The 27,934-nt window shown below is 34.5% G+C and overlaps 1 protein-coding gene across 9 annotated transcripts in view; it reads right to left on the reverse strand.

Annotated features, from left to right (window-relative positions):
* Positions 1-27,934, reverse strand: part of cyst (rho guanine nucleotide exchange factor 18 cysts) — a 345,308-nt gene that overhangs the window by 56,972 nt on the left and 260,402 nt on the right. For 6 of the 9 annotated variants that reach the window (XM_081746656.1, XM_081746637.1, XM_081746584.1 and 3 more), the window contains 4 exons: positions 14,189-14,242; positions 12,854-12,871; positions 5,269-5,325; positions 339-376 (listed from right to left, as the gene is read on the reverse strand). In XM_081746656.1, coding sequence (XP_081602782.1) covers positions 339-376; positions 5,269-5,325; positions 12,854-12,871; positions 14,189-14,242 — 167 coding nt within the window. The remainder of the gene's footprint in view (positions 1-338; positions 377-5,268; positions 5,326-12,853; positions 12,872-14,188; positions 14,243-27,934) is intronic. The other 3 variants (XM_081746623.1, XM_081746604.1, XM_081746630.1) reach the window with 3 other exon arrangements.

The following is a 27,934-nucleotide window of genomic DNA, read 5'->3' on the forward strand; positions in this document are numbered from 1 at the left end:
CATGCTTCAGACTTACTGTTACTGTATTTCCAAATGGCGTGTGAAGAAGTGCACTGCTTTTGCTCTCTGGATTCAATATATTCGAACACTGAACGAAAACAAACGTACTCCATTTATACACAATGCCATATTACGGAATTCACTCTTGAAAGATTGCCATAAAATTAAGTTTTATAAGAAAGGATAAAAATTATGTCTTTGTTTCTTAATTTATTCATCTGAATGACCCAACAAATTTTTCAATAAATAAAAGAAAAAATAAGGAAGTTTATTCAATACCACTATAAACGATATCAACACTTTGTAATTTACTAAATCCTAATGAACAGAAAACTTACTTTCATCCAAGAATTCAAACTGTAATTCATCTGAGTAGCTGTAATTAGAAAAAGGAATAGAACATTAAAAAAAATAATAAATGCAAGAACTTAATAAAAAATATTAAGAATATGGAAATATTTATGTAAAAATACAGCAATTGGTTAAAAGGAGGTATCTGCAGTATTTCCAGATCTTATACTATTTCTTTGTCCTTCACTGTAAAATTACGTATCAATATACACAACGTATGAGGTAGCAAAAAGAAAGACACACGGAAGAAAGATAGTGACGAATAATATGTCTGCAGTATCATATGTCGAATTAACGTCATGCAAGTGTTTAAAACTGACTTCCTTTTAATTGCATTGATCGCATTGAACATTACTGGGGTTGCCTGTCAGATGGAATGTTGGCTTAAACTTTGTAAACTATGAGTGAGGAAAATATAAAGTTATATCTTTTAAAGAATGAACAGTCTTTACTACCTGCTGTTTATTTTATAAAGGGCATTAATGTTTTGTTTTTAGCCCTGAACTGAATAGATCTATTTTAATTTTAAAAATCGAATTTTTGCAACTTCTATATTATTCACTAATTTCTGTAATAAATAATAGAGATGGAAATATTGATCAGAATATAAAGTCTCACATACCCCATGGCATAATTTCATTAAATGTAATTTTGTACATTGTAATACATTGTAACTCTTCATCGTGCCAATGATGGAAATTTCATTGTTTTTATTTTCTTAGATGGTATAAAGTCTTTTATGACGATGCATGAGCAATATCGGTTAAGAAATACACTGCCTCGTCTATTGTCCCTTCTAGTACAAGTGCCCACGGCAATACCTGTAGACCTTAGTAAATTTCGTCCTAGGGGGCCTTCCTCCAGTCAGGTAAAAACTTTCTTTGAGAGGTGGGTCTTGACCAATCAACTATCAAACTGAAATTACTTTTGTATTAGTTCCAATTAAGAATACACTAACGATAATACGCCCAAAATACCCGAAACATTTTCTCTTTCACGGTATGCTATTTGCCATAATTTATTTAATCCTTTGCAACCCAAATATATATCAGCTTGTGGATGCGCAGAAACAAATAAACTATACCTAACTTTCCGAAAATTCAAGTAGTTTGGAATCATCAAATTTTTGCGAAACCAGCTATTGCCTTTAACAAAATGTATAATAGGGAACAGAAGATTTAAAATATAGGTTGTAGATATTTAACTAGCCTTTGGCTAGCTGGGGCTCCGCTCCCAGACTCCCACGTATGCTCGGCCTACGGTCTCGCATCTCTTACGCATCAACCTTTGCAGCAACAGTGAATTTCGTGCATTTGCTCTTCATATTTCCTGAATTAGCCCAGCTGGTGGCTTCGCTCACACACCCCTGCCTTTGCTCGGCCTATGGCCTCGCCCTCTTAAACCCAAAATTTTACCGAATTTCAAGTTTCTTTTCCTATTTCAACTATCTAAAAGATAAGATTTTGTATCCCAAGAAAACGCCTATTTAAATAACATGGGGATTTCATCATCCCTCCTTTGACCCCTCAAATATTAAAAATATTCACTTGGCAATTTTCCTGTCGGTTAGTCCCGGAAGGCTAAAATCATGCCAAGTTTCATCATTCTAATCCTGCTGGAAGTGCCTAAATATTTTTGGATATAGAAGACGTCCCATATAAATAACATGGGAAAGATTTTTCAGTTCCCCATAAAACCACTTTAAAGTATTAAAGTATTGTATTTTTTTAAAATTTTTACTGATATGCGTGGGTAATGCTAACGAAAACGTACAAGCATACCGAATATCAAGTTTTTATTCCAATTCCAAATACCTAAAACATCAGATTATAGATCCAAAAAAGACCCATTTAAATAACATGAGGAATTCCCCCCCCCTTTAGACCCCTTAAAAATTAAAAATATTCACTTTTGACGATTTTCCTGTGAATTAGTCCAGGAAAGCTACAATCATGCCAAATTTCAACTTTCCACGTCAACCGGAAGTACCCCTTCATTTTATGTCAGTTCATGTAGTTTTATTACACTCCTGCATTAATCAAGTATAACATTCTAGTTTGTGGGTTTATTTGCTTCGGCTCTTCCGAGCTTAAGATGTAAGTAAAACATATTAAGAACAAATAATAAAGAAACTAAGTCTACCTGATGGATAACAATAAGAAAAACAATGAGCTGATCAGTACGGTACTGTATACCTACTTTTGGGCCACCCTGTAGTTAGGATAGAGTTAGTTTATTGTAGACAAATTTAGTGAACTTTCTGTACACAATGGGCAAATACTACGACTATATTTAATTGACTACTATGCCAACTCAGGTTTTTCCATTGCAGCTTAAAACAAAATTTATAGATTTATTTCATATTTTTGTGAAATAACACGCAGCTTAAATAATAATATACATGCATATAAAATACAGTAATCAATATATACCCAGTATGTCTTCCATTTTCACATGCAGAAACAGTAGCTAATTTTAGTTGGGAAGCGCTCTTCATGTCATTCTTCGATGAAAAGAAAAAAAATTAAAGGTGAACAGGATTAAATATATAGGATGTAGGATAATCCTAAACAATATAACACAAATAAATACACCATTTGAAGTTCATCATTCAAGATCATCTTCTTGGTAGATGTGCGGTAACTTATGATGAACGTTCTTAACGTTTGTGGATTTCTTACTGTTTCTGCGTGTAAAAATTGTGACGGCATACCAGATCACTATTGATTATGGTAGTTCGTTTATCTTTCTGAGCAATTAAAATATCATACTCACCATCATCATAGGTATTTTGCCATTAGTGGCAGGTCAATTGCCACAACTGCAAAGCTTCTATGCTCCACGGTCTTTCGCTAAACTCTTCGTCTTCACGTATGATTTTTCTGTTTTGATCAATTGTAGCCTCCTTCGACCTCTCCCTCTCTTTCCTGCCATTACACCCTCTAGCACGTCCCTCATGAAACAGTTTCTTCTTAGCCATGTCCCAACCAGTTTCTCTTCCTCCTCTTAATAATATCTGAAACTATTCTTTTCTCCCTCCTCATTTCTAACACCCTCTCATTCATTTTCTGCTCACGTTAACTAATTCTCTCCATTCTTCTTCACACTCACATTTCGAAAGCTTTCAGTTTCTCGTCATTTTTAAGTAATGTCCATGTTTCTGCCTAATACTGTACAACACTCCACACGAGGCATTTTATAAATCTTTTCCTCAACTCTATTCAAGTCCCACAAAACACTTTTCTTCCTATTAAGGGCTTCTTTCGCCATTCCCATCCTTGCTTTTATTTCATGTTCGCATTTCATATAATAACTAACAATACTATCCAGGAATCGAAAACAAGTCACCTATTCTATTTTCACCCCTCCTATTTCTATATTTGACACCAACCGTTTCGTTTACATCACCATGGATTTTGTCTTTCTAACATTTATTTTCAACCCATATTCTTCACAGCCCTTCCTCAAGTTTTCTAACACCTTATTTTCTTTTCAGAGTTCGTCACAAGTGCCATATCATCTGCAAACTGTATACATCTAATAATTCTTTCTCTTACCGAAATGCCGTCTTCATTATGTAGTGCTTTTTCACTAACTCTTCTAGATAGATATTAAATAATGTTTGGCGACAGTTAACACCTCTGTCGAACTCTCCCTCCAATTGCACTCTTCTCTGTCATTTCCTCGTCTATTCTAACACTTACTTAGTTTATATATAAATTTCTTATGAGTCTTCGATCTTCCCATTCCAACCTAACCTTTTTTACAACTCAGATTAACAATTCCCAATTCACAGAGTCAAAAATCTTATCTAAACCAAAGCAACTAATTCCCTCCCTTTCTCTATAAACCTTTCACCGATCACTCCTAATAATTAAATTTCACCTCTTGTGCCCTTCCCTCTCCTGAACCCGACTGTCCTTCCACACAACCTTCTGTTCAGTATTCGTTGCATAACTTTTGCTGCATGCGATATGAGACTAATATTTCGGGTACGATTTCTTAGCCATCGGTTTCATGATCGTCTTCAGGAATTCTTTTTGCCACTCTCTTGTTTCATATATTTCATTACAGAATAGGAGCAATTCTTTCTTGCCTTTGCCTCCCATATTCTTAATAAATTCAATTGGTATATTATCTATCCCGGTTGCTTTTCATTCTTAATATCGGATATGGCTTTTTCAAACTCATTCCGAAAAATACTAAACCCGTTATCATCCTCGTCTACTTCATTTTCTACTTCAACATCTAGAGCACATGGTCTATCCCTACTCTCATGTAAGTCCTCAAATATTCTTCCTAAGACTTCACTTCTCACGCTGACAACCTTCCCGTTCTTATTTTCTACTGCGATCATAATATTCCTTAGTTTCGCCTGAAGTTCTATAGATTTCACCTCCTTGTACGTTTCCTCATATTTCCCAACGCTTTCTAATTCTTTTATATTCTCGAATTTTCTTTTGTAAAACTTTTCACCTGCTCTGCATGTTTACTTTCATAATTCATTGTTTAACTTTAAGTACATATTTCTGCCCTCTTCTGTATGAGCCAGTTTCCACGCTCTCCTTTCCCTTATTTTCTGCAACATCGATTCTATAGCAGATGGTTTCTTAGCCGTTTTGTGTTCGCGGTAACCCACTACTTCTTCTGCTGCCTACTGTATGCAAAGTTTAACATGCTTCCACGGTCTGTTACTACTTGTGCCCATCCTTTCCTCGTTTGAGTATTTTTTTTTTATTATTATTTTTCCATGAAAAGGTTTCTTACTTCCTCGTGATTCAATTTTTCAAAATTCAATCTTGTTACTTACTTTCATTCTGTCTACATTTTCAGTTGAATATCCACTTCAGCCAGTACATTTTTCTGTTGAATATTTAATATAATGTATAAAAATTATTGAATCTAAATTTTACTTACTTTGTTCCTTCATGATGATGCCCACCACCCGCTTCTTTCTCTTCGTTGATGATTTGGCTGCAAAAGATAAAACGAACATTCATTAGAAACAACTATATTGATATAATACATTCTATCCTGTATATTCAACATATATGCAATGAACTATAAGTTTAATGAATAAAAGTAATTTAATAAATTTTAAACCTACTATCACTCTTTAAAACGAAAAATTACATGAGAAACGAAACCAATTGTCAAGTTATGAATAAACTAATAACCGTTCCTTTATTCCTTTTCATATCAGCAAAGCAGGATCCATTAATTTGTATTTTTGAAATTCTCATGGTTTCTTATACTTATGTAGGGTATACATTAAATAAGAGAATATTGCTAATATTGCAATCCCTGTATTTGTTTCATCCCTACGCTAGTATAATACAGTTCATATGTTTTGAGTACACTCACTATCAGAAACATTTGGTCCATCAGAAAATTGCACATGCTGATACAAGGATAGACACAGTACGTTTAAATATACCTAAATATGGATCACGTTGAGTTTTGAGTTTAGGGTTCTGCTCAGCAGCGAGGTTATATGAAACGTGGATTTACCAGTTTTACGTGATAGCTGACACACATGAGCATCTCTAACCCAGGTCTACCGCGCAGAAGATGGAGCTACGAGGAAGCTCTTATATACATGGGGATCACGCTCCAAATGAGAATTGTACTTGGGGCTACGTGTACCAACTATACCTGTATATAACGATTTGACTATTAGGAGAACCGTACATAATATAGACAATAACATATGATTTTCTCATATTTGTTCTTAACTCACAAGTATTTTGCAAGTTAATTGGTGTAGTGATTTGTCATTAACACCTAATATCTTCACGCGTATGTTCTGAAATTGTGGAGAATATGGAAGTAGAGAGATAAGAACTAACTTTTAGATTAAAAAATGTTCAATAAAATTAAAAATGGGTGATGAAAATTGGGGGAACTGCGAGTCATGTCGCCCTATCTTTTAAAGTTTCTACAGGTTTTCTATTCTCTTTATACTTTTATTTTAACCTAGCTGTAAGTTCTTCTGTCATAACATTCTAAGAACAACATTCAACACCATCGACTGTGGCACTAGACTTATGAGGGCGATTTAAGCTTTTAGGATGACTTACAGATGGCAGCACTAGCTTCAGAGTTTGCTATTATTATGGGCTAACTTCCGTTATGACAATTACTGTCGGGATCTGCAAACAATTTGTGGTTACTGACGTGGAATTGCAGCACACATGTATTTTTTTTTTAAATAGCACATTTTGAACGACGGATGGACATTAAATATTTAATGAAGGAAACAGAAAAAAACATAATGAAATAAAAAAAAATACTCTGGGAGAATTCACCTCCTTCATTTACATCTGATACCATGTGAAGACCTGAAGCTTGGAGGTTATGAAAGCCTAGAAGATGAAGCGCAAAGGCGACAAACTCTGATACTATACCGAATATTATTGAAAAAGTGCATGATGTGATACTCCAAGATCACCAATTAAAAACGAATGATATTCAGAAGCCTGGGCATTTCAGATAAAGATTTCACATCTTGACTAAAAGCTTGTCCACAAATAAACTGCCTCAAAAGTAAGTATTATGACTGCTGACACTTGACTAAAAGCTAATCAGAATGCAAATGTTTAGCCCGTTTTAAGAAATATCCAATTCTTTTATGCATCGATTAGCAAGCAATAAAACATAGGTACATACTACATTCCGAAAACGAAAAAGCAGTCAACACAATGGAAACATTCTGATTCTCCACCTCCAAAGAAAGCAGAAGGTCATGTGTATGAGATCTACTTAAAAGATCACAATGAAATTAAAAACAGTGAAACTTCTGAATAACAGACACAAATGCGACATGAATTTTTGTCCGTTATTGAGAGGTGTCCGTTACAAAGAGGTTACAGAAATTTAATTTCTCACAACGGTAATTGTGTGCTGTAATATACAGTAAATACATTGTGTATGAACGTAAGTACGTAAAATTCAGTATGAAAATACTCTATTTAGTACGTATTTGAATTACTGGGAGGGATTAAGGAGAAATTCATTTCTACTGAAAAAAATATTTTGCTGGGTGATGTGTTAATATATTCGTATATCGGTACTGCAAAAGATAATGCATGTATGTTAATTTTCTTAAGTACATGTCATCACCCTGTAAGCGTTTCTCATTTATTTCAAATTATCAGAACCTTCTCAAAAGATACGTTATGAACCAACTAATCGGCTAAACTCTCTTGTTTAACGAAAAAGGCATAATTTTTCTTCTACAAGGGTAATAAACTCATTAGCAAGTGTCCTTTGAAAATCCTCAGTACGGTTGCGGAAGAAGCATGTGTGTGTATGTGTGCGCGCGCGTGTGTTTGTGTACTGATGCAGTTTCTTCGTTGGCGGAATAGGTGAAAAGGCATATGGGAGTGCATATGTTTATTGACCCAATCCCAATCACAAAGAATATCCTCTTAGAGAAAGTGAAAAAGAACTCCAACTCAGACTAGTTCCAATATCATAAGTGAAAGAAAAATGTTACTTTTCCAAAAAAGTAAGGGAGGAAACATTGCTTGTTGAAAATGTTATTGTAAAACAATGTTTGTTTTGTTATCTATGAAATAATCGGGAAAGATGTAAGGCTCTGAGGCACAAGGACTAAATTTGTTAGGGAAGGGAAGATAGTTCGCATAGAATTCTTTGCCATACGACTGACCATGCATAAGTGTTATCACGTATTGAAGGATTTCTAGGATTTCCACCAGAAAGCAATTTATTGCAGGCAGAAAAAAAGAAGAATTTCAAGTTCAGCTCAAAGCTGTTCTGTTTGAAGGTTCACCAGGTCTAGACTCATGATAGATAAGCTTGTAAGGAATAATATATCCCAGAACCGAGAATAATTCCTGCCCGTTATGAGGAGGTTATTGAAATGTCTGGAGGAAAAAAGGACTGTCCGCGTCCGTAAAAGGGAGGGTTTTGTTCCATAAAGGAACATATATTTTTGCCGGGACAAAAAAGTGTGTCCGTATTATAGAGGTGTCCGTTAAGGGAGATTTCACTGTATATAGATGCAAAAGGTATTAGTCTTATTGACTATATTCTATTTGGTAAAACAATCACCGATTTACTGTACAAAGCTTTTGGACCAACTAGGAAAAAATATGAAGAAGAAAAATTGAGTTTATCATGATGTAACTTAATCTGCATCACAATAATACATATCCTCATACTGGTGTCGTTGAAATAAGGCGAAAATCAACAAGTTGAGTATGATCTGTTGCCATATTCACCTGATTCGCCAGGTTTGGTTTTATCAGACTTCTATCCCTTTTCAGAGCTGAAAAATTATCTTGGTGGAAATACAACTTTCTTCAGACGAAGAATTTAAAGAATCAGGGGTGAGTATTTCGCAAGTCTGGGGGACCTGGTTTCCGCAATGGCACAAAGGCTTTAAAACTTAGTTGGACTGAGCGTATTAAAAATAAACGCAATCTTCAAGAGATAAACCCATGTTTTGAACATTATTCACAGAGCATTTTAAATGATCCTCATACTTCTTTGTACAATACTATTTTACTTAACTGTGATGGTGACAAATAGCCTCGCTGCTGACGTCCCCATTAAACCATATTCATTCATTCATTATTTTACTCAACAGTTTTCTATATTTTGATAACAAAACGTTTCGTTTTGAAAGTTACGTGCTTTTATTTATTTATTTATTTTAGTGTGTTTCTGATCCCAATTGTCATGGAAGTGTCTTTTATTCTGATTTTATAACACATTTCTATAAAATCATGAAATGTTTGTGAACACACCAAAATATAGTACAGCAATTATTTTATATATTGAAGTTTTCAACCTGTGTAGCCTGTTACAGCATTCGGCATCAGAAACCACTGTAAGGTTTCTGTACTGAATATTTCTCGTGCATGATTACAATTACAATTAATGTAGTCTGTAAAAAGCTGGCAAAGCCAAATCAACAGAACAAATCATATAGTATTTTGGGCAACTTTCATTTTTTTAATTTTTTTTTTTCAAAAGTATACAAACTTACTATCTATCTTATTTAACTGTTTATATATTAACGAAATAATTCTATGCATTATATATATGGACAATGCTTTTAGAATTATACGATAGAAGTTAACTTATTATCTTAGCACCATTAATACTATTTTGTCAAAATACTGTACTAAATACAATTAAGAACACCTAACCAGATTCCTGTTTATTTTAGAACACAGAACAAAATTATAAACACATTATCCATACACCACATCAAAGTTGAACGTTAAAAAAAAGCTATTTCAAATTTCGAATAAAACATTGTGTATATTATTACACTTAACGATATCAAAATCTGCCCACAGCAGTTCTGCATAGAAACGTTTGAGCATTATAATGACAAATAAGAGAGAAGAGAAACGATACTTTATTTCTACAATTCAATTCTTTAATACTCCGAGAATTTCTTGATCGAATTGCAGGTATGTTCATAGGAAGAAAATAAAGAGAATTTAGTGTACTAATCGATATGCATGCATATAGTTATCTACCACAAAAATGTTCCATGCTACATAATATAACAATGCTCAAGTGATACGACAGAAGCATACAATAAAACTAAGTACACACACTTATACACCAAAGAAGACAAAGAAAGATTGGACAACACAAGCAATTTACTTTCAAGTTTAAAGTAAAATATTAAATGCAAATGTAGCTCTGTATTATTAAAAGAAGCGAAAGCTGACAGTTAATCTCTAGGTCTAGCTGTACACTTATTAACAGAAGTACAAGATGTCTCTCAATGCAATAGTAATTAACAGGAAGCAGCAGAATACACACTGTTTACCAGACATCATGCAAGAACACTGTACTTTGGAAATAAAAGATTTTTTTATGGAATTCAAATTATTTAAATGTAATTTATTCCCATGTACTCTACTTCAATGTACAGCAATGGCATTCCATTGCAAATGTTTAACATTGTGCCTTTTCTTTTATTTTTTTCCGTTTGCAAAATTTCCGAATTGTTTTTTTATGCCATTCATAACAGAACAGCGAGGTTTCAATTTAATTAATACATTAATGCTTATTATTACTCTGGTCATGCTTATGATTTAATGCATCAATGACGACCTAGGATCAAAACATAAATTTGACAAAACGAGACAAAAATAAGTATTTGGATTTATGGCAATAATCAAGTAAACTATTTATCATGATATTGTTCTTTTATTATTACAAAACAGTAAAGCGAGAAACTACCTCTTAATATTACATATGCTGTCAAAAATTTTTATAGAACTAATTAATAATGTATATACTATGCCCTAACCTCTATATTGTTATTTCTAATTGGCAATACGATGTGTTTCTATTCTTTCTTCCTATGGAACTTTAACAATTTTCATCATAATGACTCATTTTGATCTTGCAACAAATTATTTTATTATATTTTTAGTAATACTTCAGAAATGCTCAGGAATTTAAAATCAAACTAGATACCATAAATTCCTCTGACATTTTATGGAAAAGCATATAGTACATTTAATTTACGGATGTATTCTAAACGAAGACGAACCGAAGGGAGATACACGAATAAATCATTAAATGAGCCTAATATTGACTATTTTTACACAAGAGAAAATTCATTTCCTACACCAGTGCACGTTCACCGAATGATTAACATACGTGAAAAGATTATATTACTATCAAATAATGACGAAATTTCACTAGAATTTTACATAAATAAGTACAGGATATGTTAAAATTCACTTTATATAGTTTATATATATATATATGAGTACCATTACGTGTCAAAGTTAATTACAGGACAGATAGATTAATAAAGTTTCTTATGTCTATCAATACAGAGCGAACATTTATGCAATTTGCCTTCCATGTTTAGCTACTAGGTTGAGTTCAGGAATACATTCCAATCATATTTCCATTAATATTCTGATCTTAATTTTCCTGACACTGAAATTCTAGAAAAAAATATTAGGATATAATATTTTGAAATCCCAACAGGTCACGCCATTCAAGTGCTCTCTTCTTTGACTGTCAACTTAATTTTCGGTAACTGTGCTTTTGCAACTACCCAAGCACAAATGGAAAAGCTTGTGGAGTTTTAATCTGAATATTAAACGTTTTAAACTAGTGCAAACATGTGATGAACTTCTTGGTTTAAAACTTCATTCTTGTGTTCATCACTTACTTGGGAAGATTCCATGCTACGTAAATGTCACAAATGTCTGCACAGTTTTAAAATTTTTAATATTCAGACACAAAAAGCTTCATGAACACCTTGTAATTTATCAATTACCCAAGTTTGTAAATCAAATTCTAGCCTAAGTTCGGAAGGAAGTAAGAGCATAGCTGGTAAAAATTAAACTAACAAAGTCAAACGAAGGGATATTTGAAAGCTACAATTTCTTAATATTTTCAGCTTAACTCGATACACATTTGTTATGTCACCACATACGAAATTTATTTTTAGATGGATATGATTATTTGATCATGAAATTTAATACAAATTGCTAATTGCTTGCTTAAATTTACTGGTAGACCCGACTACCTTCATTATGGCAGATCATCACTCAATATTTGAATTATTAATAACTATTTAAAGAAAAAAGCCTAAGATGAACGAACTTATTCTATACTAACAAATGTCGGATATTATAAGTTAAGTACTGAATAGTAACAAAAGAACAGTTTCAACTATATAACAAATAAGGAACTAGAAGTGTCTTTGAGTAGTCTTCATTAAAATTTTCTACATCAAATTTCAAATTATAAAATATACATCTATACTGTTAACGCTAGCCCTTGTAAGATTCTTTTTAAATAATTGAGTCAGAAAAGAAAGAAAGAAAGAAACCCTTAGGAATTATATAAATAATTTAAACCACACTATGCTAAATGGAAATTAAGTTTATGTTATTTTGAGTCAAAACAGTATTGCGGTGAAGTTTTATCATAGCCTAAACTTAATTTCGATATGTAATTAGTAATTGTTAATGTTAAGCACTAATTAAATACAAAGAATTTGATAATTAATCACATGGAGATAATTGATAGAATTACTAATATCTAAATACTTAAGTCATCTAAAAGTCATCGTTACTTTATTATATACGTATATATTAAATCTGCTGGGTAGTAACTTGAGTACTTTTATATTTATAATTTTAAACTGTAGATCATCATTTAAACATGAACTGTTGTGAAGATCGTAGCCTCTTGTCCAAAAAAGGAAATATGGTATTTTAGCATTACAAACCGGACATTACTAGATATTTTAAAACCTCAAAATCTCTTTGTAATGGCAGCGCAGAGATATTTAACGAATTGATTATGGATTTTAGATCTTTTTATATACTTTTAATGTGTTTTCTCCTTAATCTTGCATATTTGGTGCGTATTCGTTTAACGAGACAGAGCGTTCTACTGCACGTAACTAAAACAATGCATATCTACTTACTTTAACAATTAAATTAATTCTGTATTAACACTCAGCAGCGTAATTTACCTAAGTTCAATCCACTCGCTTTTGACGTCATTGGGAAAAATTAAAACCAATAAATTATTCATTGTATCACCACTTTCATTGTTTATCTCGTGAATCATACTTCAAGCATGCAAATTTACATGATGCAAAATAGAACAATTTACGAAACTGAGTAGTTAAAACTTACAACTAACCTAACCGAACAAGTATTGTGAAGATTCTCATTAATTAAATTTACAGTGGTAGATTTTGTTGAATGAGTACAATAGATAACAAAGGATTATTAACGTTGGACTAGGAACAATACTGACAATCTTTCACACCATTCTTTAATTAGACTGAATATCTTTTTGTCTTATATCTTTTCTAATTCACTGTAGCTTCTAGTATGTAGAACTAAACAACTGGAAAACTAAATCCAACGGACAAAATCAACGAACAAATTTAAGACATACGTTGAATCAAATGTCATGTTTGGCACGAAAAATTCATTACACAACTTTTTTTTTTTTAAAGAACTTTCCTCGAAACCGCAAAACGAAACAATAATTCGTACTGTTGCTACACACTTTTTTGTCATGGAAAACTGAATATTGGCATAATTTCTGACTCTCAAGTCACAAAAAATAAAGACAAATAAATAGTATTTTTTCCACGTATATGATCGATAGTAATAATTTTATTCAAAATATAGATAAAGAACCGATAGGAAGAAACCTATACTTATATATAATCTATCTGATATCGCACTTAAGCAGTTAGTTATACTATTGTAGAAAGATCGAGATAATTTAAAATTACTACGTTTTCAGATATCATTGTAGAAGCAGTATTTAAACAAGTTTCTCAATAGGGTTGCTTCAGTAACTGTATAGTAATAATTATAATGCCATTTTCAATGTCACTTTTTGTTATTTTGTCATTACAAAACTAATTCTTATAACCTATCTATTACGCGATTTTAATAAATAAATAAATAAATAAGTAAATGACGCATAAAGATTTCAGTATGAAATTTTGAAAAACAACAGACTAGAAGAAAGCAATGTACTATAACATATCTACATTGTAGCTACAGTACCGATACATATTTATTCAAAGAAAAAAGTTTCAAATGTTACGTCTTCAAAAATTGAAGTAAGTTACCTATATACGTATATATGTATATCTATATATACTTAATACATTACCTACATTAAGAGAGAAATATTCTAAGCTATTAAGACATACAGCATGTTATACGGCAAGTATATTGGAGACGGCACAAACATACAATAGATAGAAACAATAGAGAAAGAATTTATGTGTATATAATATATATTTATTATTACAGTAAGATTGGGACACCTGACTTACTTCACTCCTAGTTTCGTGGCAACTCTCTTCCATTGAGAGTAGCAAGTGTTCCTCCTAGTAAGCATAGAGAGCATAAGGTGAAAAGCAATATATTAGCCAGGGAATCGCAGGCAATGGCCGATTCGGGAGGCAAAATTATAAGGGAAAAATCAGCACTAATAACTAAAATATACCACGTCAACTACTGCATAACATGCGCCTACTTTATGCTTAAATTAAATATTTCATTTTCTTTAACCACCTGTGCATTTATTTCATGCTTACAATTTGCACTCTTTATTACTTACTTAGAACATAATGTGCAAAATACAATGTAACAGTGGAAAACGCACATTGATATCACAATTACGTAATGCTAATGGAATATTTTTCTAGATTAGAATGTTGGCCAACATATATGCATACGTAGCCAAGAACTGTTTATGTCCACTGAGAGTGAATATCGATAACATACATCTTTTCATAGTGTAGTGCTGAGTACATGCACTTGTGACCAAAGAAAAAAACATCAATAAATCTTTGGAAATTAATATTTCGAACAAGAAGGAAACTTGTATGAGGATTTGAATAAGCATGTACATATGTACTGTAGGTGCAATTTATTTCCTTCATCACTTGTAACTTAGAAACCAATAGCAAACCGTAAATGAAGTGCATCCAAATAAATAATGGATATGGGAGAAGTGTGTCAAGTAACACGGATGATGGGTAATGCCAACCCAACATAAAGTTGAATTTTTCAAACTGCACAACGTTAGCTTATTGTATTTCTTAAAAACACACATAAAATTAAAACCTAATAAGACCACACTAAGATCACTACAGCATCAAACATATCTGAAATAAGAAATCCCAAAGTATTTGATATAACAGTAAGACCGCGAATAAGAAATATGGATAAATGAAAAGTACCGTAGTATTCGACTTTTCAATATCATGATAATTAGTTGCGAATAATTTGGATCGAAGTTACGAGAGATTAAATAATATGAATATTACAAAGGTTGGAACATTGCATCATGTAGACAATGTCATTTACGAAATTCTGTACCTTAAGGTGTTCCGAAACTATGAAAAGTAAGCACGCAATTGGCAAACAAATGCAAATGATCTTTTAACCTTATCGCATGCCTCATATACAAAAACACTCTTGCTTTTGATTAAAACATAGTATTGGAAATTACGATATTTAATATTTCGAGTCATAGTTAATTTAATCAATGTTACAAATTGTACAAATGTTACACATTTTTCATATTTTCAGAGCGGCTTGAGGAATAAAATTCGTGTAAACTGTGTTACATCTATGAGATACGTGCTACATAATAAAACATGACATTTATGATAGGCAATTTTACGAGTCATAGACTTTTGACAATATTTCTAACTTCATACGATTTTAACCTCTAACATTATAATTCTTATTATTCATATGTTATTACGATATTCAAAATACCAAACACTAGGATCTTTAACATGTGAAGTCTCCTATCTTTTTGTACTTAGGTTCTTATTGTTGTAAAAAATATCAAGATCTTACTCTATTTCGAAAATCTGCAACACAGGCTTACTCGGGTCTTGCAGGTTTTGATTCTTTATGTATATTTAAAATATAAAAGAAACTAACTAGTGACATTTGAAAGAAATACAACTTTATGTTAAACTGACAACAATGAACATCCAGTGTTGTCGATACGTGACCCACGTTCACTTTTACATATTTACTTAATACACATTTTATGGCAGTACCTCCTTCTGGTTCCTAGCTTATAAGAGATGAACACAAACAGGTCATACTATATACTATACAGGTTTTCACGTTTCTTGATAGGGAAGAATGCTATTGGAACAATTATGAGATCTGTAATGTCTATAGGAAGCATGAATATGTGCAAAAGCTTATTTTCTACGTTAAAAATTGTGTTCACATAGGTTTATTCTTCATAACACATAAGGTTTCCATTGTACTTCATATTTTACCTATTTTCCCTTGATTTTCCAGACTTACATTTTTTCCTATTTTCTCATATTGTAAGTATGTCAACCTACATTTGTGTCTCTCTGTCTGTATACTTTTAATGAAACTACACATTATTTTAATTCAGGTTTGAGAAATCAGCATATTTTTTGGAGTTGAACTCCATGAAAATCAAAGAAGTCAAATAAAGCCATGTTGAAAGTTTGCACATATACTTTATACAATGTGATACCAAAACGATTTTCCGCTATAATTTTAGTAAATATTATTATATTTTGACCCAATATAGTATATACTTCCTTCAGGGCTTCCTGATCATCCTAATTGCTTAGGGTTGAAATTATCCAAGGATAAGGGGGCAAAAGAGGTAATTTTCCCCAACTTCCGAGCTTCCTAATTCACATAATAGGAAAAAATAATTTCCCACAATAGCATCTGTAAAAATTATTTGCTTTTGATATGTGATAGCCTATATTTTCTTTGAGTAAGAGAACGAATTCACCCACGTCCCATTCTCAAAAACTGTTTGTATGGTTACTTACTTACTTAAAAAAACGCTTATTTATTACGCAATTTCAGCTACAGTATACGAGGTCAATTTACATTAATAATCAATTACAATAATAACAGCAATGGGAAAAGAAATTAAAGTAGGTCAGGGCATATATTCGAAGATACTTATTATATAAATAACTAATACTTTCTGACCAGAAAGTGTTAGTTATTTATATTCAGAGAAACCATCTCTGCATTCGTTTGGTGGAGGGAACTGCAAAAATCCCTGACAAAATTTCAGGAGATCGGCAACCGTATTTGAATGCAGATCATCCGACTGAAAAGCAGAAGAAAACAAGCAGTCTACGCCTGCTCCGTGCAATATAGCTATTTTTTCTGAGCGGTTCCAATTTCAGTAAATATAATTTAATTTTGAGAAACATGACGTGGATATGTTTTGTCTGGAGCTTAGTTCTTGTGTTTGTGATTGAAACTAATCAGAGGCAAGGGGTGAATTAATATCAATCTTTAAAAAAAACATGTTTAACGATACATTTCCTACAAATTATCCAATTATCATGAGGCACTGCCTTAGCTTTCTTGGATGCTATCCAATGAGATACATCGCTTGGATCTGAAACCGATTAGGGCCAAGCGAAAGATTTCACCTCATTGAAAACAAAGAAAGAAAAAAATCCTATGGATTATCAGATCTTTTGTAGCACGGCGAGCGTTTTCTTTGAAGATTCAAAATAGGGCCTATTGCCTGTGGTAGGCAATCAAGGACACGAGGTGAACCTACTCCAACCATTAGTAATGCTCTGGGTAACCTTAAAAAAAACATGAAACTTCGCGTGTTTTCTTGGGAGCTTAAGAATTAATCTTATTGATCGGAATTGAAATCGGTGATGTGTGAGAACATAAACCATTAAAAAATAGTTTCTACAGTGCACAGAATCACTACTATCTGGCTAATTTTCAAATATAAGCCTTCTACAAGGTGTCAAATATACAATGCAACCCAGAGTTTGGGATAGTAGAACTTTTGCACCTGAAGTGATACACGAATAATGGTTATACCAAAATGAAGCCTTGTTCATGCATATATTTTTAAACTAGGAAGCAACGATTGAAGTACACTAGGAACCACACAGTGTTGCCAGATGTAACCGAAGGTGTAAATACATTTTTTTTTGCAAAACATGTAAATTAACTCATAACTCATACGTATGGATGTTCTGTCGTTAATTTTCAGTTTGATTAGTTGGAGTGCCTTGGAAACTATGGATCAGAAAAAAGAATTTTTCATTTCCACCGATAACTAATCGGATGAGGCCTCTGTAAGGGGAAGCTAGGGAAATCGTAGTTTTCATAAATTAACACTCTGAATTGGCAACTTTGCTGATGTTTCAGTGCATCAAGAGGTGTGTTAAGGATCTGTCTACATTATGCAATTCCTGAAAACAATGAAAAACAAACTTTGAAATTATCATGATAAAACGTTTACTTACATACACCCGGCAACACTACTACTATCAGGAATGAGTTACCAGCTCTATAGCTGATGCTAGGAGTGTCCCCTGTTTTGATTCAAACACTGGTTCACACGTTTCATCAGGTTGGCAGCAACTTTACGAAGATTAGAAGTGTTAATGCTCTCAATGGCACTGCGAATGTTCGTTTCCAGGTCTTGAATAGTTCGAGAATTGTTCTCGTATACCTCTTGCTTTAAATAGCCCCATAGAAATGCATAGCAGTGTTGCCGGGTGCATGTAAATAAAAATTTTATCAAGATAATTTCAAAGTTTGTTTTACATTGTTTTCAGGAATTGCATAATGTAGACAGATCCTTAACACACCTCTTGATGCACTGAAACATCAGCAAAGTTGCCAATTCAGTGTGTTAATTTATGAAAACTACGATTTCCCTAGTTCCCCCTTACAGAGGCCTCATCTGATTAGTTATCGGTGGAAATGAAAAATTCTTTTTTCTGCTCCGTAGTTTCCAAGGCACTCCAACTAAACAAACTGAGAATTAACGACAGAACATCCATACGTATGAGTTATGAGTCAATTTAGATGTTTTGCAAAAAAATGTATTTACACCTTCGGTTACATCTGGCAACACTGTGTGGTTCCTAGTGTACTTCAATCGTTGCTTCCTAGTTTAAAAATATATGCATGAATAGTGTTGTAAATAGAAAAAAAAACCGTTCGTATTTTTTCAGAAATGTACGTTTTTTTTTAGAAAAAAAAACATTGCCTCTCGTTTTTTTTCTAAATTTCGTTTTTTTTCAAATAGTCATTTGTAATGCATCTTACGTCTATTTAAGTATTAAATATTTTTATGTAGGTATAATCACCGTAAAATGCAACATAAATTAAACGCTAGATACTGATACGCTACAAATATTTTACAATTTACATGAATACCATACCTATTAACAATTCGGGTTTCAGCAGTTTTCATCAATATCAACTAGGAAATACAAGTAGAAATGAAATTTTGTTTTTTCGCGAAAGAAGGCCTTTAATAAGTACGAAAATAATATCACGAACAGTATAAAATTCAAATAACTTGTCTAAAGGTAAAAACTAATAATTGAGTAATAGTATTTTTCTAAATGTCATATATAAATAATTTGTCGACTAGATATATATGTTATGCAGAGCCGGCTCTACCATATATGCAACACGTGCATTTGCGTGAAGCGGCAATTTGGATGGTCCGGCAAAATCTGTCATAAGTATATTATTTAAATTAAATATTTCTTGTTGGAAACAGACTTCATGATGATGGTAGTTACATTTACTAAGCTGACCTTCTATTTCAATACTACATTCGTAAATTATGTTTAGCTTGCATTAGTTTAAGGCCACATGGACAATGCTAAAGCAAATGGTCGAATAAATCCGAGCACAAATTGCTTGATTGTTGCCAAATGCAAGAATTCAATTCTCGAATAGTAGTGAATATCTGTTCTATTTAGCAAGTTATCACAGTTTTGATATGACAACTAGTCTTATTTTTGTCAGAAACAAATTCCTTATCATTGAAGATGGAAACAAGTTTTTTTAAAAAATGTTAACAGATATAGAAGAGAAATCAAGAAATAAAAATAAAAGAGCTAGTTGCACTGGAATTACAAACTGATACATTGAGATTGAAGCTCGATAGTGAATTCTATAAAAAGGATTACCATCTTTCCTCTGCAGGTGTGTTTGCTTTATCTTTCACTAACATAATAGATTAATATTAAAAAAAAACACACACACACACACAACGGGACTGCATTTTTAGTAAGTATTTAAGCCTTTCTGAGTGCAACTACACTTACCCTCACCATTGTTGTTCATGCTGGCGTAGCATACTTAAAATCATGACTTTTAAGATTTGTTCTTTCTGGAGAAAGGGAAAGGCGGCAAATTATGCCATTGCATGGGCCGACAAATTGACTAGGACCGGCCCTGATGATATATATATATATATATATATATATATATATATATATATATATATATATATATAAGACATGAATATAGGATGACACAATTTGAAGTAATGCAGGGTGTTTTAAAATTAATATTAGAGTTTTGAAACTTTGTAGTATCTATTACAATTAACTTACGTTATAAATATTATATCAAATGAAAGAGCAACTCAAACAGTTTTGTACGCACGCATGTACATGCATTGTTTCTTCTGTCTCCCGTTAGAAAGAGCAAGCAGCAAAGATGGAGACTAGAGAGCAGAAAGTTTTTTGTGTTTTAATAAATGAGTCTGTACAGTGCAACCGTCTGTGTGAAGAATATTAAGGAGACGCTTGCAACTACGTCCTTATCGTTTGCAGTTGCTACAGGTCTAAAGCCTACAGACTACGGTTTACGTGCCAATTTCGCAAGTGAAATATTGCTGCATAACAATGAAGATTTTCTGGATCGTGTCGTCTTCAGTGATAAATCGACATTTCACCTAAGAGCTAATGTGAACACTCATAATGTTTGTATCTGGCCGTCAGCAAATCCTCAGGAGATTGTACACTTGAAAAGAGATTCCCCTAAATTGAATGTGTTTTGTGCCATATGGCGGAAAGTTTATGGGCCTTTCTCGCCTATCGACTAGATGTGTGCCGTGTGACGAATGAATCTCACATTGAACACTTGTAGCAAAGACTGAGGTGCTCTTTTACTTGATGCATTGCTTATAATTGTACGTAAAATGTAATAAGTATTACGAAGACTTAAAACCCCAAAATTCATTTTGAAACACCCTGCATTTCTCACCAACAGTGTTGGAACTAAGATGTAAAAAGAAGAGAAAATTTTCCTTATAAAGTTATTGTTTACAACAACGATATTATTATTAGTCGAGACTATAACTACAACAACAACACGAGTTAGTAGTCAAAAAATGTAATCAAATGTATACTCGGTGGCCCAGGTGGCCAAAGTGTCACACACGGGTGTGTCATTTGTTTAATCCGCTCCTGTGTGGACACTAATTAAGATATCGGGATATTATTCTTGCAAAATATGGTTGGACTATAGTTTATCATATTAATTTTTATTCTTCTGGTGTCGAATTTCCTTCTCAAATTTCACCCCAGTCAAAAATTCGAGAATTTTCTAATTTCGAATTTCCTTTACTTCTTTTTTCACTGTAGCTTCCTTCGTTGTAGAAAGACATCCTTAAGACTTGCCAGGTAGATACCTCGGAAGGATACCTAACTGTTGACATCAATTGGACGGGCCTGCACGCAGTGTTGTCAATTAGGGAAATTAAAATTTTCCTAAATTTAGGCAAAAAATCAGAAATTTTTGTTTATAAATCCATACCTATACGTAAGAGTGCAAGTCAACTTACGCCAATCGAACATTTGCCCTTACTTAACAAACGCAAGTACAGATCGTTACAATGGGGTAATTAGGGAACGCACGAAAAATTCGTATTTAGGTTCTAACCCTAGATTTTTCTAGTTTTTCCCTAAATTTCTGTTTATCGTAATATATTTTTGGTAATTAGAAGTTTTGTTCCTTAAATATCGTCATAATAATTGTAGGATATATTAGTGGTGTACCAATGTATAATTTAAGATAGTTTGCTTCTGTCTGGTAGCAGTGTTACCAGCTACAGAAAATTTTAATTCCAGATTTTAGGGGGAAATTTGGGAAAAATTATCTGTTTTGTCTCTATTATTTCCCTCTTGTTGGCTATATCGGACCAAACGTACCAGTATCTGGAATTCTCGTCTTTTCTCTACACAACGCACTATAAAAAGTTTCAATATAATAATTAGGGGAAGTACAGTTGAGGTTTACAGTAGACCTTGTTCTCTAATTGGGAAGATAACTGTGATTTTTTTAAAGGTAGAATGAGATATTTTTATTGACATGCTTACTTTATTAGATATCGTCACAATACTTGTAGGATATATTAGAGGGATACCAAAGCTTATTTTAAGATAATTTGTGTGTGTCTGATAGTAGTATTGCCAGCTACAGAAAATTTTAATTCCAGATTTTAGGGGCAAATTTTGAAAAAAAAATCCCTTTTTTATTTCAATTATTTCCTTCTTGTTGGCTACATTCGAACAAACGTACCAATGTCTAACAGCCTCATCCTTAGCCTACACAACGCACCATAAAAAGTTTCACTAGTATAGTTAGGGAAAGTACAGTTGAGATTTATAATAAACCATGTTCTGGAAATGGTAAGAAAATGGTGAATTTCTGAGGTAGAATGATATTTTTTTTTTCAATTTCATGCTTACTTTGTTATATATTGTTATGATACTTGTAGGATATATTCTTGGAGTACTAAGGTTTATTATCAGATAGTTTTCGTCTGTCTGATGGCAGTGTTTCCAGCCAAAACAATTAATTCCCGCTTTTATGTAAAAAATTCGGAAAATTTCCCTTTTTCCCTCTATAATTACCCTCTTACTGGCTACATTGAAACAAACGTATCACTACCTGAAAGCTTCCTCTTTGCCCTACAGAACGCACCATAAGAAGTTTCAATAGGATAATTAGAGAAGCTGTAGCTCCGGCATATTTGATTTTTACTTGTGAGGCGTAAAAAGTTTCAAAATTTCATGTGTGTGACAGAATTTTTTCTTTCCCTCTTTGAAAGGAAGCCAGCGACTTCAGGATTTCACTGTACCTTGCCAACACACCAAAGATTTTTTTAGGAGACTTGAACCTATATAGCAGCAGTGGTACTAGATACAAAAAATTTTGAAATTCGGTTAGGGAATTTTTTGTAAATTTTCACCCCTACATTTCCCTCAATAATTTCCCATCCATTGGCAACACTGCAATGCAACTTACACCAAAAAATAGCCACATCCATTTTCTAAAAAACAAGGCCTTAACCATATCAATCGAATGAATGGTTTTTGAGCAATAAGTCACTAACTGGAAATGTAGGAAAACGCCAAAAATGACCTGGGGCCGAAAGGCATAATCACAGAATTTTGCTAATATATAGGTACAAAGAAACAAAAGATTTGTAAGTTACGAGGGCTTCGACTCAAGTTCTGTTGATTATTTCAATAATCTGCAACGTAAATCAATAAATAATAGTCGCCAGAAAAAAAACAGACATTTGAAAAAAAACATGAAAAAGAACGATGTTTTTTATTGAAAAAAAACTTCACAGAAAAAAAACCGTTTTTTTACAACACTATGCATGAACAAGGCTTCATTTTGGTACACGATATTTTATATATATATATATATATATATATATATATATATATATATATATATATATATATATATATATATATATAAAATCATCATGAAAGCAAATATGTTTATTTAAAATAAATTTGCAAGTACTAGGTGGCTTACTTTTCCACAATATGACACTGTTTGCTGTATGTTATTTGCAAAACTGAAGGTAATGTTCGGGTGTCATAAAGAAGACTTTTTCCGAACTATGGATATTTCTTTTTCCTATTTTCACACAATCTCACTTACGAAAAAAAAAAAAAAGTAATTATATTATTGTGTAATACTATAAGCCTAAGTTTCAATAAAGTAGTGACTATATAGTATTGAGCATTGTTGCTGCTACGGGAGGAAATGACTAGTACACACTGTCTGAAAATTAATTTTAACTGATCATTAAGTGCTTCAAGATTTTTAAATTCTAAAATTTCGCGACACACCGCGAACTATGAAACTGCGCGACACACTGGTTGGAAACCACTCCAATAGAAACAGTCAAGAAGTACACAAGTTGCCCATGATAAAAATAGTCGACTTTGAACCACTTACCTGGCTAGTAAATCCTCGTTCTCAACCACCGGTTGAGTTCGATGTGATGGCCACGAGCCCGAACAATCGTCCGGCATTGTTCCACCGTAGCAAGTTTCTGCTAAGAATAGGAAGAGGAATATCTTACCATATCGCTTTGGTAACTTTCCGACGAGCCAGCAAGGTACGGACACAACATCGAGGAACTGCCTATTTGAGGAGTGCAAACCAATAGTAGTTCATCGGTGAGGTGTCCGGGGATTTCACAGTGATGAAAATGATCGTTCGAATTGCCGTCTCTTCTGCCTTCCTTGCGTAGAACACCTGAGACGATCAAGCAATATGGCTGGAGGCTTTGTCTACAACCATACATTTGTGATCTCGTCATCGTACAGGTGGGGAATGTGTGTGCCACACAGAAGATCCACGACATTCTCCCAGAAGTAAGCTGAGTTAACTTTGGTGTTCGAAGCGTGCTGCGAACGGCAGTGTACTTCGATTCCAATATCCCATTATCACTACAAAATCACTTGGGAAACTTTTCTTTGCTACAGCGTAACCAGAATGGCTCATGTGGTCTGTTTGAAGCTAGAAAACAGAACCTGGTGGTCTCATTTAGATAGAGCCACAACTCATCTAGGGAACACACTTATTTCCACTTATCCCCTGCGAAGTGCTTCATGTAGCTTTTCTGGCGCTTGTGAACATTTCCTGGGTGTAGCGCTCTATGAGCCACTGTCCGCGCAGTTTGTGTCGCGCATCCAATGCTGCTGATGTTGAAAACTGCTTTTGAGACGTCGTGTTATATGGTCAAACTTTCCTACGCTGAGGAATTGTCCTGTGCCACTGGAGCGCACTGGACAGTCTAAAGGAGCGCACTGTATTGTGGATTCAAGTGGGTTGGCACCAAGTTCTAACAATTTTCGGCCGGCTACGTATGACAGCGACTTTTTGAGCACATCTACCCAGTAAAATTAGACTTTAGTTTCGAAAAATTCCAAACAAGCTGGATTTTGTGGAGATCTTTATTTTGACGTTCTTAGCATATCCCCCTTAATTTGAGCCGTGGGCCTTTATTTTGGTGGGGTGAAAGTGACGTAGTTTGGAACAGATCGTAGGCTATAAATAACTTTTCAGTTCCTATGATAGAGAGGAGGGAATTCAAAAAGGAAGAGGTGGTTTAAAATTAATGTAAAAAATATATTATCTGGCGAGTTTGTCGGGTTAAAAATGTGAAACTGGGTACGTACACTCATTTCTAAAAACAGGAACAAGCTGAGATACATATATCACTTACAATATGGAGAAAGGTATTCTGAGAGTTACACACCCCTAAAAGGGGAAGGGTTGCAGATAAAAATAATCGAAAACGACCGATATTAGTGACGAATTCTTACTTCTCGGGGTCGCTTCGATGAATAGTGACACTCCCAACGCCGTCCAAGTCCCCAAAGGCATAGAGTAGAGAGTGTGAAGGGATGAAAAATAAAATGTCCAGAATGACCGAGATTAGTGTCGAATCCTAGTTCTTAGGGTCTCAAAGCTGATTCGGGACAGTGCCAATGACATTAAAGTTTAAGTTCAGTCAAGAACGCACATACCAACTGGTCTGGGAATTGACAAAGGCGTCGGCGTTTCCTCGTGGTTATTTATTTTATTCAATTCATTACTTCTGACAGGGAGAATACCGAAGGCGCTGCTTATCGTTATTTATTATACTCGGTTTATTATTTCTCGACAGGGGCAACGCCGAAGACGTTACTTGTAGTAATTTATTTCCTCAGTTTCAATTTTTTGACGGGCAAAGCAGTTCAAATATCGTGCATAAACATTATTCTTTAAATGCAACGCCGGGTAATTCGGTTATCTTCTTATATATATAAAAATAATATTTATTTGTCCGGTATACAAATTTACACCGTTGACTTGATATACTTCAAAGTAATTTTATTGAAGAGACCATCGTTTGAAAGAGACCGTGCAACATTATATATATATATATATATATATATATATAATACAGGGGTAGACAAAAAAATCCAAAAACACTTCATACAGGACACGTAAATTTGGCCCTCCACTGTACAAAGCGTGTTACGGTTGCCGAGCGTTTTTTTGTTTTCAATGTGTCATGTGGACCTTCCGTCAGCAGTAACCAGTTCACCTGTGAGTGTTGTGGTGTGAAAGTGGTGCGGTAAAATGGGCGACCTGACAGACTTCCAAAGAGGCATGATCGTTGGTGCCCGTCTGGTTGGAGCTTCAGTGGCAACAGTGGCGAACATTGTGGGGGTATCGAAAGGCACTGTGTCCAATGTCACGAGGGCATACACAATTCATGGGCAAACGACATCTGCAAAGCACAACAGTGGTCGAAAGACAGTCCTATCAGATAGGGACCGGAGGGCATTAAAACGGATTGTAGCAGCTAAAGAGAGACCACTACAATGAAAATTACGTCTGAACTCAACTTCGGCCTACAGAACCCGGTTTCATCGACAACAGTGCGACGGGGACTTCATAAAATGAAAATTCATGGCAGGGCCGCTATCGCCAAACCCCTGGTCATAGCAGTAAATGCGAAGAGGCGTATCCAGTGGTGCAAGGACCCCAAGGCATGAACTCATGAGCAGTGGAAACACGTAATGTGGTCCGATGAATCGACCTTCACCTTGTTTCCAACAACCGGTTATGTTTACGTATGGAGAACACCGTCGCAGGCCTATGATATAGACTGTCTGCTCCCTACTGTAAAGCATGGGGGTGGTTCTGTTATAGTATGGGCAGTGATATCGTGGTTTTCCACAGGTTCCATCATAGCCCTGCACGGAATGATGAATGCTAAGGCGTATGAGGCCATTTTGGGGGACCAAGTTCTACCCATGGCCCAAATACTGTTCCCTGATGGTGATGGCATCTACCAAGATGATTTGGCACCCTGTCACGCTACAAAAACGGTGAAATCATGGTTTGAGGAGCATGATCAGGAGTTATCACACCTCCCCTGGGTCCCACAACCATCATTGAGGCATTGTGGTCTGAGTTAGAAAGGCGTGTTCGGTCTCATTACCCTCCACCAGCATCCCTTAAGGAACTGGAGCATGTTTTGGAGGAACAATGGTACAAAATTGCACACACCACGATTCAGGAGTTGCATACGTTCATTCCACCTCGGATCCAAGCTTTTTGGACGCAAAAGGAGGACCCACACCATACTAGGTATGATTTTCACACTTTTGCAAACGTTTTAGATTTTTTTGTCTAAGCCCTGTATATTATGTATATAAGCACCTTCCTTGGTACTTACGTTAATACCGTAGCGCCGCCCCTGGCCTGGATAACCGTCTGGATGCGGTCGGGAAGGGAGTCCACAAGGGTCTGCAAGGCCGTCACATCCAGTTGAATCGACTTACGGAGGATAAGATCACGCAATTCCACCAAACGTCGGGGATGCTGATGTCGACGTTTCACCCGCTGCTCCAACTGGTCCCACAGATGCTCAATTGGGTTGAGGTCCGGCGATTTTGCGGGTCATTCGAGGTGTGGTAGGGTAGCTGAGTGTTCCTCAAACCAGTCACATATGGGTCCAGCTCTGTGAACCCTGCTGTTGTTGTCTTAAAAAATGGGGGTGTCTATAGCAAAGTCATCCCGAAGAAAGTGTCTGAAGGGCAACACCTGCTAGTTCAGGACGTTCAAATAAATGTGCTGGTTCATGTTCGTGGACACCTCAATGAGTGGGCCCACCCCATGGTACGAAAAACACCCCCAGAACATGACAGACCCACCCCCGGCCTGAACCTGACCTTCCACACACTGTGGGTGAAATGCTTCATGCGGCCGTCGGTGGACACGACGCCGGGCGTCATTCGAATAGAGGCAAAATCGTGATTCGTCAGACCATATGACACGGCGCCAGTCTGTTACTGTCCATGTTTGATGATTATTGGCCTACTGCAGGCGAGCAACTTTATGTGCACGTGTGAGCAGTGGCCTTTTGCGAGGTACCCGACTCC

Source organism: Thermobia domestica, chromosome 2 (genome assembly GCF_964235325.1).
Source record: "Thermobia domestica chromosome 2, izTheDome1.hap1.1, whole genome shotgun sequence".
NCBI classification, from domain to species: Eukaryota; Metazoa; Arthropoda; class Insecta; order Zygentoma; family Lepismatidae; genus Thermobia; species Thermobia domestica.